Here is a 17,582-nt window from a genome sequence, read left to right on the forward strand (position 1 = left end):
CGTCCTCGAGTTGCCAAGGCCTGCCGTGTGCGGCTAACCGCTCGTGTGAGTGAAGCCGATTGCATTCATAGGCCAGTCATAACAGGTGTGTGCAAACGTGCTTGTGTACACAGATTAGTGTTGCTTGTCTGCCCTCATGGGGAAAAGTTTTCCTCCGACTAAAAGGCTCTGCCTCAAATCCTCAGGCGCAAGCAGACTCCCGTGGTCAGCTGTTTTTCTGAGTCTGTTTTTGCGGCGATGAAACAGAAATTAGAGGAAGAAACAGATTGCAAGTGCACATGCTCGTGTGGGTGTTCATATGCGAAAGTGTGTGTGCGTGTGTTTGTGTGTGCACGTGAGGTGCTCTGTTTATGCAGACTAAATCCCTACCAGCAAGAAAGTATTAAATCAGATTAGGGCACGGGATATGATTGCATCGTTAGATACTTATTGGCATAACGGCACTCTGTAAATCATTGCACCTTCACTCAGCGGGGAGACGACAGCGAGATTTCCGGGATGTAAAGAAACGTCACACTTCAAGAAATTGCGTGACTTCATTAACACATGTAGAACTTAGCACATATAGCAGCTCTTAAACAGACCTTAAAAAGTATTGATTAAAGAACATTTGTACAAATAGTCATCATTTCTCTTCATGTTTTGTGCAGAATCCGGACAATCAGACAGCTCCAGCCAACAGGGGGACACGGACATTAAACCACCGCCCAATGGTAAGCGTGCACTTACACACACACAAAATCAGGAACATGATTAGTCTCTTCTGGAAGCAGTTGAGACAAAGTCAAGTGTACTGCTTAGAACTAAGGCGTAAGATGTAGGCAGCTATGAACAATATACCAGTCAATGTCCACACAAAAAAGGAGGGTGTGCACACTTTTGCAACAACATTATTTCAGTTGTTTATGTTTCTTAACGTATTTTTACTTCCATCTAATATATATTAAAGCAAATATTTTAATTGAGTTGTTGTGATTTGAGGTCAAAAGAATAATTTAAAAAGTTTTGGTCATCATTTTTGGGGGGTCTTTTTTTGCATGATTTTCAGCTTGGGTGGGTGAATGTTTTACATCCACTATACGTTAGATTCCAAATTGCAGACACACTTGTTCCGCCACACGTTCAGGAGTTCTTTCCTTTCTTATCTGACTGTTTTTAATCATTGTATATTTATTTCCCCACCTCAGGACACCTGAGTTTCCAAGACTGCTTTGTCACCTCAGGGGTTTGGAACGTGGCTGAGCTCGTCAGAGTGTCCCAGAGTAAGTCTGAAATACTTTTGAAAACAAATACATAAATAGATAAAAAGAAGAAGGAGAACATAAATTAGTACTTAGCAGATTGCTGCCAAATTCCAATTTGGAACAACCCCAACATACACCTACATAGCCACCCTCATGCTCATGCCTGAATTATCCCATTAATATTCATTCTTTACTCACTTAGGAAAATGTCATAATATCTCTTTATATCTTGAAAAAAGGATTTTTGTCATCAAAATTAAATGTTTGTTTTTCCCCTTACCCATTAGCCCCTGTTGCCACGGCGTCAGGTCCGAACTTCTCCTTGGCCGACCTGGACAGCAGTCCCAGTTACTACAACATCAACCAGGTGGCCGTGGGGCGACGTTCCCTCACCTCCCCTCCCTCCACCAGGTACGTAATAGACAAGTAGTACTGGATTCACAAATGTAAATTATGGGAAAAAATGTTTTCATTCTGTCATTGTGTGTAAAATTATTGTACAGTGGTGCCTTGATTTATAAGCTTAATTACTTCCTTGACCACGCGTCAACACTGAAGTACTCTGTTACATACTTAAAAATAATAAAGTAGTTAAATAATATATGATTAAATAGAATTAGAAAGAAAAAAACTGTTCTGTCACACTTTATCAGTTCTGGCGCGCCTTGGCCACCTGAGGGCACCATAAGTCAGACACCCCAATATACTCAACTGGAGACTCAGCTCCTCTCTCAGCTCCTCAGTACGATAGTAATATTAGTTTTTGTTCACAGAGGATTAAAAAGATATAAGTCTGAAACGTTTTATAGTATCTATCTACATGTGTTGCTGCACTGCTAGTGTTCAATTGGTATCAATTGCTTAAAGGATAACTATGCTAATTGTTAGCCAGTGAGCTAGTATCTCAAGGCACCACCGCATAATATCACGTCATTGACTTGCTCGGGACAATCAACCATTTGCTCCCCTTCTTCACCTCTCTATCCTGAACACCTTTTCTGTATGAATGTGTTTCACTTTCTGTTTACTCCTTTGCTCCTTTTCTACTGCACACTATCTGCTCTCGGGGTTTTCAGACTTTTTGGTTTCAGGCAGGGTGACCCCTGACAGGGTTGCTATTTTTTTCCAAGGATGATTATCAATTAAATGTAAATGCTAATGTTGACTTTCTATGTTGCTGTTTCTTGGATCTACTTTGTGACGGTTTCATGCTGCCTCCTCTTGGCTAAAAATTGTCTTTTTACTTAGAATAAATATAAGAGAGGCTACTTTTGCTCTTTATGTTCTCACTGCTGCAAGTTTTTCTTTCCGTATCCTCGTCGATATTGTGCATTGTAAAAGTGTTTTTTTTTTTAATTCAATCATGCAATTACTTTCTCTGCTTTTCCTCTTTGTCTTCCTTTAACTTATCCTTCCTTTCTTCTCGCCTCTTGTCATCCGCCATCACTTTAGGTCTGAGGTGGAACTGTACGCGAACCTTCCGCGGAGGTAGTTAAAAACACAAACGAATATAAATGCAAACACACTCATCCAGAAAGCTAATGCCACCACTTTCTAGCTCTTCCTTCTTTTAAGTTCTGTGTAGTTTTCATTTGTTGTGATTTATCAAGACCTCAATCTGAGCGTTCACATGAGTACCGTATTTTTCTTTCATGCCAGCTCCACCAAGAGGAAGTCGTTAGACGACAGTGAGATGGAGAGCCCTACAGATGATGTTTTCTATCCCGGACGCTCACCCGCAGCCAGCTCATCCCAATCCAGCGCGTGGCCCAACGAAATGGATGCAGGTACCACCTCGCCGCACCTCACACGTCCCTCTCCCACGAAGCAAAGCATCGCCAGTCTTCCTCACACTATCCCAACCATCGCCCTACTAATTGATCCCTCTATCTAACCCTTGCCTTTACTCTGAAAATATACACCCTCCGCTCCTAAACATTACAAATGACAAAACAGAAGCGGCAAACAACTTTGATCATCCCCTAGGGATGTTCGATACAACCGCTGGAAGCGAGCCAATTCGATGTCATTCGCTGACACCCACGTCACTCACCAGGCCTTGCCTTTTAAAGCCATACACACTCAAAGTCACAAAGTAGACTCAAATATGAGGATGGCAACTCTGATAATTCCTTAATACATAGCAACGGACCTCAGGAAGATTTTCCAATCCATTTGAATAAAAGGCCTTATTTAAGCCTCTGTATTAATTTGACCTCTTATATTGACAGTAATCCAGACCAGTACTGTGATCTGCTTTCTTCATCAACCTACTCATTAGCTCCACCCCTCCCGGCGAACAATCCTGTAAAGCTGCTAGTTCTCTTGATAACTTCTAATGACATAAGTATATGTTCATGATCACAAGCCATAAAACGTAATGCTCACCCTTAACCCTCTCCACTTCCCCTCCTCATCTTCTGCTCTCTCTCTCTCCCTCTCTAGCTCTCTCTCTCTCTCATTGTTAACAATACCCTTCTCCACTTTCAGTGCAGCACCATTTGGCCAGTGTGCAGGAGAGGAAGATAAAACATGAAAACGAAGGCGTGCAGTTTCCTTACCATGGTTAGACCAATATTGATTACATATTTGATATTTATTAGCCCACCCTGCTCTTTATATATACATTATAATGTATGTGTGTTTGAATGTAAGGTAATGAAATGTAGAATATTTTATATGGATATTAGAATTTGATCTTGCTGATGATGTTTGTTTTTGCCCCTCCCATTTCTGTGTGCTTAAGTGGCGGGATTTTCCAGGATTATCCGCTTAAATTTTGACATTCTTTCTCACACGTGCACAGCTCATTTCAATTCCCTGGCTTTCTCTCCGAGGTCTTGCTCGCCCTCCCGGTGTCGTTTTAACCAACAGATGTCACCATGCAATAAAAAAAAAAAAAACACCAGTAAAGACACAAACGCACACACAAGCATAGAGTGAGTCAGTCATGTATAAAGAGACCTCCACAGGTTCGGCGGCGTGGCGCACACACGCGTGCATAATAATGTGTGCCTGCACAGATGCCCCTCTGCCGCTCGCCCACTTGACACCCCTTCCATAGGCAGACGTTCACACGTCGAAACGCCCATGCTTACCGTGCTCCCCGCCCCTGCAGGTGTTCAGGTGGCCACCTTGCCTCCACCTCTCCGTCTCGCCATCCCTCCCCTGGCTTGAAATCCCTCATTAAGACGTTTTACCGTCTGCGGATCAGAGGTGTAAAATCCTTCCTCCTGCTTCCTTACACTCCATCGCAGTCTCCCTTCTGTCTAATTGAAAATGTGTACAGCAGGGGAGGACTCTGGGGAGGGACGTAGCCAAAAGCGATGGTTAGGTTCATCACTAGCTGCTCCGATGCTCCTGCTCCACTTAGCTGTAGATGTAATTAAGAGAGCGCTGCTCATCGGGGGCCGCAGCAGAGCTCCGCTGCATGTCTTTGCGCTGCAGAGCTTCACCTCCCATCAATTTCCTATTTCCCGCTCGCTATGGTCTGTCTCTCCCTTGTCTGTGTGTGGCCTCCTGGTCTCCATAGTGCAGCACGCTGCGTTGCGCACTTCCTAATGAGTCTGCAGAATAGAGATGTGCAAATTGCTTTTTGTAGTTCCTCAAATTCACCCCCATTCTCGTCTCCTCCTCAGGAGGTAGCTGTTTAGATGGGGCACATGTAAAGAAAGTGCATTCAGCAAACTAAAAATCGGATCAATTATAGGAATCATCAATACTAGTGCAAAACTATACAAGATTACAAAAATATTTAAAAGTGTGCTATGTTGATAGCCCCACACATGTTTTGCTCTGACCAACCAATCAGACAACAGAAAAATGTTGACTTCATTGAGAGCCACCTAAGCTCGTGAGTGCAAATCGCAAATCTAATTGGCTAAAAAAAAAACATCCTCATTGGTAATATAGTTTAAGATACATAAAGGCCTCAGGGTAGATTAGATTAACATGGCAGCAAGAAGAAGCTGAAATCTGATTGGACGAAAAAATACTGGAAGCACAGCTAAGAATGAATTAGTAGAATTTTATAGAGCAAATATATGAGAGAGTAGAGAGACAATTAGGAAAATTTTTAGGGGTGTGGTGCACAAAAAAAAAATGGTGGTGTATCTGATTTTCCCAACTAGCCGAACCTGCCAAATACAATCCCACCTGGGAATTCTCAGCTAGGTGCGAGGATTCAAACACGAATCAAAAGCAGCTCATCACACAGACAGGTGTGCCTGAGTGTGTGTCCACTTGCAGCGCTTTCCTTCCTCTCAATACATCCGCACACTGTCACATTCAGATACACACCATCGATTTCCACGCACAGACACGCATTTGCGCAGCTGAAGCACGGTCCCAGATGGTGAATGACTGTGTGGATAGCCTTGGGATCCGTGAGGATGCCGGAGACATCTGCTCCACATAGGCTCATGGAGGGGAGGGGGGGGGGGGGGGGTGTAAGGCTGGCAAAACAACCATGATTTCATATTAGCTCCAAATGATTGTTCAATAAATCAAACAGCGGGTGGGCTTCCCCCGCTGCTTCAGTGATATAATCACAGATACGTGGCTAGAGTCGTGAAAGTTACAATTCCCCAGCTTTTCCATGACTTGTTCAAACCAAGTGTCAATTTTATTTTTTTAACCCGCTTCAAAATTATGTGAGTGTGCTTCAGAGGCGCATCTGGTGGCAGGCCTGTTAGTGCAAAGAGACAGAAGGGTCATCAGGGGAGCGCTTGATTGGTTGCCAGTGGAACGCCAGAACGTGCCAGGAGAGAACGAGTGCAGTTGCGGCACATGTGAACCAGATTGGCAGACGGTTTCGTCTCTGAAGTGCTGAGACATTTTCTTTTACATCCTCCTGATGGTAACGTTGGCGTTTTTAAGGGCCCAGATGTCTGCCGTCAGCGGATTCCCCCATCTTCCTTATGATGTTCATTCAACGCTAAGCGCATACATCCGCAGAAACATTCTTTCAAATCTCACCTTGGCCTTTTTTTTTCTCGTGTCACGACAATCACCAATCGTACTGCTAATGTTCTTTGAAATTTCAGTCACCACAGTAATTTGCTCTTCAGAATAAATAAATTCACATTTTTCCCTTTTTTTTTTCTCCTCCGTAAAGCCTAACTTGGCTGAGAAACTAGCATAGTTAGCTAAATGCTTTGTCAAATCTCAGTTATTCCCAGGCTTTTTATTTTTTTATTTATTTTTTTAGTTTACACTCGAGTGTCACAGAAATCACTACTGACTGTTGGTGTCAGAAGCTGGATCCAAGGTCCTCTTCATGCTTGGAATGTATCTGACAGCACAATACTCCCACATACTCCTGCTACAGTTGGGTTCGGAGAAGGGGGAGGATTGTGGCGGAAGAAAAAGAAATATATGTCTGCCGGAGACATAAATGGTTCACACATATTCACTCCCACCTGCTTGAGATTTAACTCTTTCACACCAGGAGGGAATTTTTTTTTTTTGCACGCCCCCACGCTTACCATCCACTTTCACACGTCTCCAGCTGGAGGAGGAATCATATTGAATGCCCTGTTTGATGCGGAGCAGCCACAAAAATAGACTACAAAACCAAAGCCTGCAAAAAAAAAAAGTTTTCAAGCGCAAATATTATCATATCACTCAGTCGTCAGGAAGATTAGAAGAAACCCCACAATACAACGAACGTTTATTTTTTTGCTCTGTTTTGATGCTGTTACATGTGTGCGCGCCAGATAATAAGCATACGCAAACATCTTCTGACATCCCGATTTCATACATGTCGTCAGGGCAACGCATGAAAGAAAAAAAAAAAACACTGCTGCATTTCTCACAGGTTCTGCTTTGCTCTCTCACTGGCTTTGCTCTCTCGCATATTTTCATGTCTCCCACGTGCTTGTCGCCGCCTCCCGCCGTCGCCTCTGTCCGTCTGCTTGTCTTTCGCACTCAGCAGCTGCCGCGTCCATACTGTACAGTTTGTGCTATTTCTGAATGAGGCCGTCTTCTCCTGCAGCCAGCCCGTGGGCCTGGCAGTGGCCGTAACCGCAACTCGCTGACTGTGGCTGTAACGGTGGCCGCGTTTGGCGCCGGCACCTGAAAAAGACAGAGAAAAGCCAAAGAAAGAGAAACGAGACAGAGAAAACATACAGTGGCACAGTTAGTTGTTATTATTGCTACAGATGTGCCTTGGCTCTCAAACAAAGGCTAGTTTGATATTGGCTTCAGCTATTGTCCCCCCCCATTTTTTATTTTTTTTTCCTTTTGAAGACATGCTTGTAAAATACTGCCCGGTCCATTCCTTCAAAGTTGGGAGCTGGGAATCCTCTATCAGAATGAGTTACTGCAGCAGCGGGAAAAACAAAGAACTCTAATCTTTTTTTTTTTTTATTCCCCCCATGTATTTGTGAATGAGGCAATCAGGCAGTATTGAGTCTTCTGATTGGCTCTTTAAAATCAATGGGTGACAAAATCACCCCAAATCAAGTCCCCTTTAATAAGAATAAAAGCAATGTGATATAGTCCAAAAAAAAAAGAAATTGATGATTAAAACCACCTCTCTTTTCCCCACTCTCCTCCCTACTTTTTTTTTTTTGTTGATCCCATTTTTTTCTTTTTTTTTTTCTTTTTTTTTTTTATTACCAGGACTGTCCTCGCCTGGTTCACTTAAGAAGCCGGGGAAGTTTGATTTCAACGCCCTGTCTTCCCAGAGGTCCCCCCGCATGGCGTTCACACACCACCCGCTGCCCGTGCTGGCAGGAGTGAGACCAGGTGAGAGAGCCCTGCCACCAAGTTACAACCCCCCCCCCTCATAATCCAGTCTGAAAAAGAGAGAGAAGGAAAGGGAAATGATACCCCATAAGCAAAAGAATTGCGTTCCAATCCCTCAGTTGCAACTGCTGAGTTTTCATATGTTCAGTGTTACTGCTATATCATGGCTGGCTGGCCAAAGTTTTTCTCTCTCTCTCTCTTTCAGTCTATCTTTACCCATACATTTGTTTATTTAACATCACCATAGTGCTTGTTTGTTTGTTTTAATACTGTCATTGCATGGTACCATTGCTGCATCCATGCCTTTGCCTTTGTGCTTATTAATCCAATTATCACCATTGAATTTCATGTTTGGATTGTGATTTCCAGTGGTTTGTATGGCTTATGAGTTTTTATATTTTGGTACAATGAACGTGGTGTGTGCACAGTACTGGGCCTACTGCCATCGATTATTAATGCCACAATGGCACTCGGTCAAGACTGCTAACAAACATTCATTAGTTCACAAAAAAAAAAAAAAAAGGTGAGGGATTTTGGATAGATAATATTCCATTGATAATATAGTGATGCGTGAATAGATTCCTTATATAGTACAGTTGTGTGGAAAAAAGGTTTTGTGAAATTTGTGTCGTCGTATGTGTTCCAGTTAGGGCTGAACAACTTAATTAAATTCAAAATGACATCGCTCTACAGTGGAATTTAATTTTCAAATCGCGTAGGCTGTTAAAAAATAAATAAATAAAAATAATATTTCTTATGGGTTAATTGGTAGGCATTTTTTTAATAGATATATGTAGTTATATTTTATTTATCTTGTGTCTACATAATTTTTGGGGACAAAGAAGTGCTTACAAGTCAAAGTGTTTCCTAAGTAAACAACTCTAGTTGAAATCTAGTTGAATCTCTCCTTTTTTTTTTTTTTTTAACCCGCTCAACATGTTCAGTTTTGTCCTTGTTTGTAGTTTTAATGAGAGCATATTTTCGCAGAACGCCACAGATTCCTTTAGTGTGTTTCCAGTGACGTTTTTTTGATTGAGGCACAAAGGGCAAATTGTCCTCGGAGCATTTTGCTCCAATAGCATATCCTACAAGGTTTCTCCATCTCCGCTCTGAGAATTCCCAACGTCCCTCCAATGTGAACTTTGCCAACAAGTCCCTGAAGGCTGGCGGGCTCACTTTTCAAAGGCATAAATACGTCCTCCGCTCTCATTCCATTTGACTCTCAAAGGGAACGGCTTGGTCGGCGGCCAAACCGCACCTACCATGTAAAGGTCATTTGCACTCAATGCCCTCGTGCTGAAGCGTATTGAATTTTACTTTCAGCTCTCCCAGAGGTATATTTAGAATATATACTCAAGGACGTGCCTTCAACCACTAGGCACGTTTTGCGAACAAGTCCAAGAAATTAAACGTTGTATTTTAATCGAGTTCCAAATGAGTGAGAGCGACTCTGACTGTTAGCTGAGTGCTTTTGGCGTATTAGTGCGGCTGTAATGAGGTAGTGTTTTGAGCTTCCGTCCGTTTGCAGACACACACTCACTCGCGCGCGCGTGCACATGTGTAAATTTACACTCTTGTCTGCGCTACAATGGCTGCAGTCCAAATGGAATGTCCCTTAGAGGCCTCGCTTCAATAAAGTGCCTGGAGGAAGACAGGAGAGTGGAGTGAAAAGAAAGATGTGAATGCGCAGAGAGATGCTTCTCGTAACCAAGGCCCACTTTGGGCGCGCCGAAACGCTTCGCTCCTCTTGTGTAGGTCGAGTGTGAGAGTGTTCGCGGCTAAGTGCTGGATTGTTTATGTCCCGCTGTTGGCTCTGGATGCACATGGAGAGATGCCAGGCAGACTGCTGTCTGATTACGCTCGCCTGGAGAGACCGCCATTGTGGCTACCATTGCGCACACGCAACCAATGCATGTATGTTGGGAATACAAAATTTAGGCCCTGTGCGAACTCGAACTGAGAAAAAAGCAGAGGTACTCACTTTCTGTTCTAAGAAGTACAAATAATAGCTCTTAATTTAATCTTAAACACATTTAAAATAAATTAAATAGCAATGAGTAACCCCAAAAAGTTTTACCTCTGTTTACAGTGAACAATCCTGTTTTTTTTTTTTTTTGTGCCAAACTAACAAACATATCTCATAATCAATAAAATAAATAGTCATCACTTTCCGTCACTTTCTGTAGACATAAAAAGCAGGATTATAGAGGATGTATATTAATAATTTTGAAAAAAAATTAGGCTAAAATGTTTTTGTTCTTTCAAATTTACACAGGTAATGTGCTGCCATCTACTGGTTGACAGTGGATTTACACCCGAACAAGTAGAAAAAAAAATCTGCGTAATAGTGGCACCTCAAACCTTCCATGGTTGAAAAAGTCAACAAGCCGATTCTGACAAAGACTAGAAAACAAAGCTATGTTTTAAAATGTCGGGGGTAAAATTAACAAAGTGAAAAATAAGTTCAAAGTACCATCTAAATTTCAGTCACAGTTCAGTTCAGTTACGACACACACACACACACACGAGACAGTAGGTGACAGACACAATCACAGATGCTTGTTTGCCAGGCTCCCCTCACCTAGCAGCTTGTCTCTCTTGTTCGCCATGCCAAATTGCAAACGCCAAAGATTTGCAGCCGACCAGACAGACAGTGGAGGCTAGTGTGTTTGCGTGTGTGGCTGACTAGTTGCCTAATGTCTCCTGGAGGTGTTTTGTGGCCATTTGGGAGCGAAGGGGAGATCCTCTGACAAGCTACAAAGGAGAACCGCCGCTGATTGATTACACCTCGCTGACAAGCGATCAAAAAAATCACAGTGTCTGTTTGTTTGCGGCTCTCTCCTACCTCGGCTCGGTTTTGCGTGGCAGCAGAAGGTGCAAAAATATACAAACGTACTGTGACTGACAAAAGTGTGTTTGCTTAGTTGGCTGATGTCGAAAGTGAACGGGGCCAGATGTTGCACAATAGCCTACCGCAGTAGAACGTCACAGCTATTTTCTGCGTCAGGACAATTATAGGCCTGAGCGGCAAAATTATACATAATGGCCGCCGCTTAGTTCAAGCATATGTGTTATTATAGGACAGCGTGGAATATAATATATGTCGTTCTGTGCCGTGTACTGTATGTTCATTATCTCTGCTCAAACAATAGAATGACTCATTGTAGGCTAGATTCTACTTTTGCTGATATTTCCCGGTCATCTCCGCAGGGAGCCCCCGTGCCTCAGCCTCAGCCCTGCACTTCCCCTCTTCCTCAATCATCCAGCAGTCCAGCCCTTATTTCACCCACCCTACCATACGCTACCACCACCACCAGGACCCGCTTAAGGAGTTTGTCCAGTTTGTGTGCACCGACGGCACAGGACAGCCGAGCGCACAGGTAAGTGAAATAAGCAAGAAGGCGGATGGGCGAGCAAAAACAAAGCGCAAATGGAAAATTATGCTACAACTAGGTTTTTTTTTTAATATTTTGAGGATGAAAGATGTGAAAATGGGTGTTTTTTTAAACAGAATTAATCTTTCCATGAAACCATTGTGAATTGAAGACATACACATTTATAAGTCAGGGGGGGGGGGTGCTATGGAATGTTGCACAACCTCCATGCAGACCTCCATTGTGGCATAACCTCTCCAAGCAGCAATGTTCAACAAAACTAGCATGAAAAAAAAAAAAAATCACTCACAATAGTTCATAACAGAACAATCAATTGAAAGACCATATGACAAAATTCGCAGCCCACTGTTTTATTTTCCCAGCAACTACTGCATATTAGAGTTTTTGGTTGCAGGTTAGTGTGATATGTTTTTAGCCCCCACGCCACAAAAAAAAAAATCTAGCTGCACGAAAAATACATATGACGACTTGTTGCAAGGGGGAGATAAAAGAAGGCTTACTTTTTATTTCAACATCGGCCGTGTCCTTAAAGCGGGTGCCAAGGCCGGTGTTGTGGTCAGAGCCACTGTGACCCCGCTGTGTCATGGGAGGATGCAGTAAATGTAGCTCATGCAAAAGAAAAAGATCAGGCTGAGTTAGCAGCAAACCCACAGAGGGTCAAATTTAACTTTGTTTAGAAGCGCTCCATAAAGAACCATGGAAACACTTGGAAAATTACAGTCGCATTCCAGCTGTCATTCTTCGTGAGGCGGCTGGGCTCCGAACAATGAGACTAAATCTCCCACAGGGAACGTCCTATTTTTTTTTTCTTTTGTACTAAACTCGCTGCAGGGGTTTCTGAGATTTTTTTTCAAGGACCCCATCATAATAATGATCAATGTAAAGCAGATATCATCTGCACCCCTACAGACACACACACACTTATATAAAATGCTTGGACTGTAGACTGTATACCACTACTGTAAACTTGGCCTTCATGTTTTGTCCCCAAATGTGGTAACAAACAGGCACTTTCACATTTTGTGCACATTTTGCGCACATTTTGCACTAATGATAAAATTGTACCACTACACTATGACAACACCTTGTCTACTTCCTCCCTTGTGAAAAAATGTTCTACACTCTTTTCCTTTTCTTACGTATTCCATTCTTTTTGGTCGGACTGTTTGATCATTTTATTGTCAGGTTGTGTGTGTGTATCTTGTGCGTACTTGTGTGTGTGCTGTTGCCGTCTATGGGTCGGCAGGTGCGTGTCGGTTGTCGCTTTGTGCCCGGCCGGCTCCCCTGTGTGATGTCGGTGGGGTGGGGGTGGGTGCGTCCCGTCCTGCTCACCCTGTCTATATGGTCCATCTGCAGCCTAACGGAGGTGGCCAGAGCAAAATGCCGGGCTCCTTCCTGCTGCCCCCGCCACCCCCGGTGGCACGCCCCGTGCCCCTCCCCATGCCCGACTCTAAAAGCATCAGCACGCCCACCGACGGTGGACTCAGCTCACCCGCATCTCCGTGTAAGTCACTCCCGCTCCCCTCCACAAATTCCCCCCTTTCGGCCCCAGACTCCCCGCAGAAATAACCTAGACCAAATTGTAGCTTCTTTGAGCGAGGCTAGTTCATTTCACCTCATTTCCCTAAATCGGTAGGTTTCACGTGCCATTAAGGCACGACTGGATTTCGACATCAAATATCACGTGAATACGTACAAAATCACGACTCGTCTTCCTTGAGCTGCTTCCATTAAGATGGGAAACTGCTCCAACTCTCAGCAGCCCCTGGAGTTAAAGCATTTGAGGGAACCACAGAAGGTCCAAAAACGATTAGACGCCACGCCTTCGCCATACCAGAGGTCCTCTTTCCATCACTTCTGTATCCTCTTCCTCTATCCCCCTGCCTCTGAGCTTCAGCTTCTCTTTCTCTCTGCTCGTGTCCTTGCGTTCATTCCCTCCCCGTCTTGTATTTGAGCTTCTCTCGCTCTCTAGTGTTGTTTTTCATGCTAGCACCGCAAGAGGCAGTGTGGTCTTCCCCCCCCCTCTTCTCGTCAGCTTTATTGGGTTGCGTGGTTTGTGGGGGGGAGGGGGGCGAGCAGATCAGTCCCGGGCCCCCCTTGCACGTCGCTTCTGTAGCTCAAAAGCTTTTGATTGACACAGTCCTTGCATGTCTGGCTCACGGAGGCAATACGTCCCTTTCTCTCATTGATTTTTTTTTTTTGCTTTATTTGATATATTCTCAGTTCTTTCCCCCTTTGTTTCTCTCTTTTTTTCCTTTGTAGGGGAACAAAATTAGGGCAGTTGGCGTGGACTCCAAAAAAAAAAAAGCAACATAAAAAGAAAACTAAAGACCATCGTGCCCCAATTTAGCACACCCAATCAATCCCCCGCTCACACAGATCTCACAATAAGTCAAAACAAGATGGAAATCAAACTGTATGGAGAACAACCCAAACACGATTGGTGAGGCTTAGTCGCACAAAGGGGGGAGCAAAGGGGAGAGGAGTGTCGAGGTGTTGCTTGGTTGCGCCCACACAGGTGCGCTGAAAGAGTCGGGCCATGGGAGAGGCACTCCAGGAGGGGGCGCCGGACGGAGCAGCCGGGGCACCTTCTCATCCTTTTTTGTTTGGACTTTCTCTCTCCTCCTGTCCTGTCATCCTCTCCCCCCACCTTCCTCTCGTTCCTTGCTCTCTCTTTCTCTCCAATCGACACGTCACTCGATTATTTATTTATATTGACATATAAATAAATAGCACCCTTTTTCACCATTTTATTTCTCACTCCGGTGGCTGTTGTCACATTTGGGTTTTCCTTCCACCTCTAACTCTCAAAGATATTGCAACTGCCGTTCCAAACACACGCCCATCCATTTTTATTTTTTTCAACGGCGCACTCACTGTCTGTCATTCCCTGTCACCGTTTTACCACCCCACCCGGCCATCCGCAGCCCCCACAAGCTCCCTCGAGTCAGTTCCACTCGGCCACGCTGGAGTCCAGTGAACACAACTGCCCTAAATTTGATCCTGTGACATCAGCAATACCGGGTTGCTCCTGTCGGATTGCCCAAATGTAAACGGAGCATCGGTTGGCACCGGTGATTAATCCGATTCTTCTGCCGCCCGCCCTATTATTATGCCGACAGTGGGTCCTCAGTGGGCTTGTATGATTACGGGCCCAGGGGCTGCTGAGGATCATTAGTGACTTATTTGAAATAGCTTCCTCATGTTAGCACTCTTCATTACAGACTCGACATCCCCTGCGTAACCACAGATTACATGGCTAAGTGAAGGGAAATAACAATTAAGTTGCCCGCAACACGAACAAATCATCCGTATGACTAAGGCGAGCGAGCTTCGTCTTTTCCCAATCGACAGCGATCCACCGCCTTCCACCGAACTGACTAAAATCCTTACGACGAGAGCGTCAAGCGTGAGCTCGGTGTGTATGTGTTTATGTCAAAGCATGTACACACTTGTCTCTCTCTGTTTGTAGCATACTCCACGCCAGGCTCCGCAGCTCCCAACCGGTTTGTCGGCATCGGAACACGGGACAACTTTCTGAATATCCCCCAGCAGACTCAGGTACCCTTGCCAGCCTCCCTCATTTAACTAACACCCGGCCGTCCACCTCTGTCGCCTGCGTCTCGTCCATCACTCGCTTTGAGCATGCGCGCTGTGACCTTCGAAGGGACAAGCGGCCCATTCACGGTGATGAGGATGTCATTAGTTGTGACCCCATTCAAAGGCTGAGTCGATTGGATTGCTCTTTTCTTCTTTTTACTCTACACATTACTAACATCCTTCAAGGGAAGCCCAAGATACTGAAAAAGTATCTTGCGCAAAATAGGAAAAGCATCTTTCGCCAATGAAATTAATGGAAATGCCATTTATTCATTGCTGCCCCTCAAAACCGCCCCCCCCAAATTTTGTAATGTACTTTGTCAATCAGTATTTCATACTGTTGTATCTTTACAAATATAATATAATTGAATGTGAACACCGTCGCAATTTCTTGCGTCAATTCCCATGTGTTCCTACTGATAGGCACACTTTGGCCACCAGGAGGCAGTATAATACAGCCCAACATAAGTTACAACAGGAAAATACTTGGGGGGGCAGAGTTTTCAGAAGCACCCGATGATCACAATCGACTGCTCAAGGGTGCAGAATTAGGAAAAAGCTCCACCGCACCTTCTCAAATCAGCATAACCCTCGTTTTTGAGTCAGCTACCTCTGCAGCGTGGCTGTTTTGAATTGGATCAAATTCTGTGTGATCCGTTCAAAGATCTGACTGAATGTTCTCATTTCACGAGCCTTTCATTGGCGTCTGCTTTGATGTTTATGCGTTCATGGCACTTTTGTGGACCGGAATGATTAGCTCAGACACGGTTGCTTGTTTGAATTGACATCATAGCTTTCCACATCCAAGACAGACGCCCGGCCGCCCGCCCGCAGGGGTGTATTATAACATACTCGATATTGGTCATCGCCCACCTACATTGATTCGTGTTGAAGGCCTAAAGTTTCAGTATGGGTTTGCAGTTTCTGTTCCTACGGTAGCTCCCCTGCCGTGAACGTAAGCAGCGCCAGTTAGTTAGAGCCCAAACAGTGTTGATTTATCTCCACAAGGCCCGGCAGTGTGTATTAGAGCAGCGTGTGAGGCCACTGGTGCACTACATTGTGGTTTTCGCCTTGGCTGCGCTCTACCGCTGGGCTGCAGTGTCTTGGGCCTCCTCCATCACCAACACAACTTTTCTCATTAGGGGCTAACCGCACCTGCCTGCAGCCAACTCGACTATGCCGTCCTCCCTATGCACACATGGAAGCAATCTGCCCCCCCCTCATCCCCGGCTCCGCTCACCCCGCCCCTCCTTCTACTTTCCCCTCCTGCTGCTCCCTCCTGTGTTTTCAGGCTCCCCACCTGCACCGCTCTTCCACAGATGTAGGCCTGGCACAGAGGGGACATTCAAACCCCGTCCAAATGTGTCTGAGCATGCATCGAACACACGCATGAACACGTCACCCCGTGCCAAAACCCTCGCCCCGCCCCCTCCTGACGACAGCTTACATCTGTTCGAGAGATCTTATTATCCTCTACAATCACTTATCAAATAATAAATCAATCAATAAATAAATAAATTGACCATGTTTATGATGGAAAGTCAAGATTGCCTCGGTTTATCTTTGTGCCACGTGATTATGGTCACGATGGTTAATCGCAGAAATTCAAAATTTGTCATGCGGGGGAAAAACATCTGTAGGCTAGTTTTGTCGCACTAGTTTTTAAAAAAGTATGTGTAAATAATTTACAGTATAACCTAAAAAAAATAATAATAATCGTTTTAGAATTAATGACAAATTTAAAATAAATAGCCTAAAAATTAATAATTTCTCAAGGGCTAACTAAATAAATCTGCGTATATCCGAATCTTGTTATTCGGGCACTTTAATGAAGCCTTAGCCAACCGACTGCTAGCTGGTGATTGGCTGACCACTGGTTGACAAAATGCTTCATATGCAGAGCTGACATTTTATCGAATGTTTTTTCCATGACCATTTCCGATGACGTCCACTTATGACTTTCTGTGACTCTTCCGATCTCTCTGTCTCTCTTTTGCAACATGCTGTCTGAAACCTGGCTAAATGTCACTGTAGTGTCACAATTAGGACTGTAGCAAATCAAGAGTTACACAGGACCATTCATGAATCGAACATCTGTTGTGAATTTTGCCAAAAGATTTCTCGATAGAGAACAGCAGAATAATTTAACATTTGCATTCAAAAGATTAAAGGTCATTGAAATAAGATTTACCTATAAAATCTCAAATGCATTTTAGTCTCATTCTGCAATTTTGCTCAAGCCAACTTTTTTTGAGTACTGTCATCCACCAGCCCCTGAGGCGGCAAGGGAGAAAAAAAAAAAGCGGTCTATAGAGCTCTCTAGTGGCGAGACGTGAGCGGTGCAGGCGGAGCAATGTGAAGAGGAGGGTGGCCAAAAAACAACCCAGGGACACAGAGCACGAGTGACGGGTGGGGGTTGGGGGGCAAGGGAGAGTTACTTGAAGCTCAGTGCACTCCACAGTCACGTCCGAGCTGTCTGGTTGCCGCTGGCAACCAGACATGATGTCATAGGCTGTTGGGCCTGGGGTCACTCTCCTCTGCCAAGGATTACATGGGGAGGGTGATTACACGGAGAGGAAGAGAGTCGAGGGTT

At 44.4% G+C, this 17,582-nt stretch overlaps 1 protein-coding gene across 15 annotated transcripts in view; it reads left to right on the top strand.

Moving 5' to 3' along the window:
• The window catches only part of nfixa (nuclear factor I/Xa), a 97,343-nt gene that overhangs the window by 73,627 nt on the left and 6,134 nt on the right, over window positions 1-17,582 (top strand). For 4 of the 15 annotated variants that reach the window (XM_049721072.2, XM_049721074.2, XM_049721076.2 and 1 more), the window contains 10 exons: window positions 651-713; window positions 1,188-1,262; window positions 1,532-1,655; window positions 2,697-2,732; window positions 2,904-3,031; window positions 3,735-3,809; window positions 7,869-7,994; window positions 11,205-11,374; window positions 12,746-12,893; window positions 14,862-14,950. In XM_049721072.2, coding sequence (XP_049577029.1) covers window positions 651-713; window positions 1,188-1,262; window positions 1,532-1,655; window positions 2,697-2,732; window positions 2,904-3,031; window positions 3,735-3,809; window positions 7,869-7,994; window positions 11,205-11,374; window positions 12,746-12,893; window positions 14,862-14,950 — 1,034 coding nt within the window. The remainder of the gene's footprint in view (window positions 1-650; window positions 714-1,187; window positions 1,263-1,531; window positions 1,656-2,696; window positions 2,733-2,903; window positions 3,032-3,734; window positions 3,810-7,868; window positions 7,995-11,204; window positions 11,375-12,745; window positions 12,894-14,861; window positions 14,951-17,582) is intronic. The other 11 variants (XM_049721078.2, XM_049721075.2, XM_049721073.2 and 8 more) reach the window with 11 other exon arrangements.

The sequence above is a fragment of the Syngnathus scovelli genome, chromosome 5, assembly GCF_024217435.2.
Source record: "Syngnathus scovelli strain Florida chromosome 5, RoL_Ssco_1.2, whole genome shotgun sequence".
Lineage (NCBI taxonomy): Eukaryota > Metazoa > Chordata > Actinopteri > Syngnathiformes > Syngnathidae > Syngnathus > Syngnathus scovelli.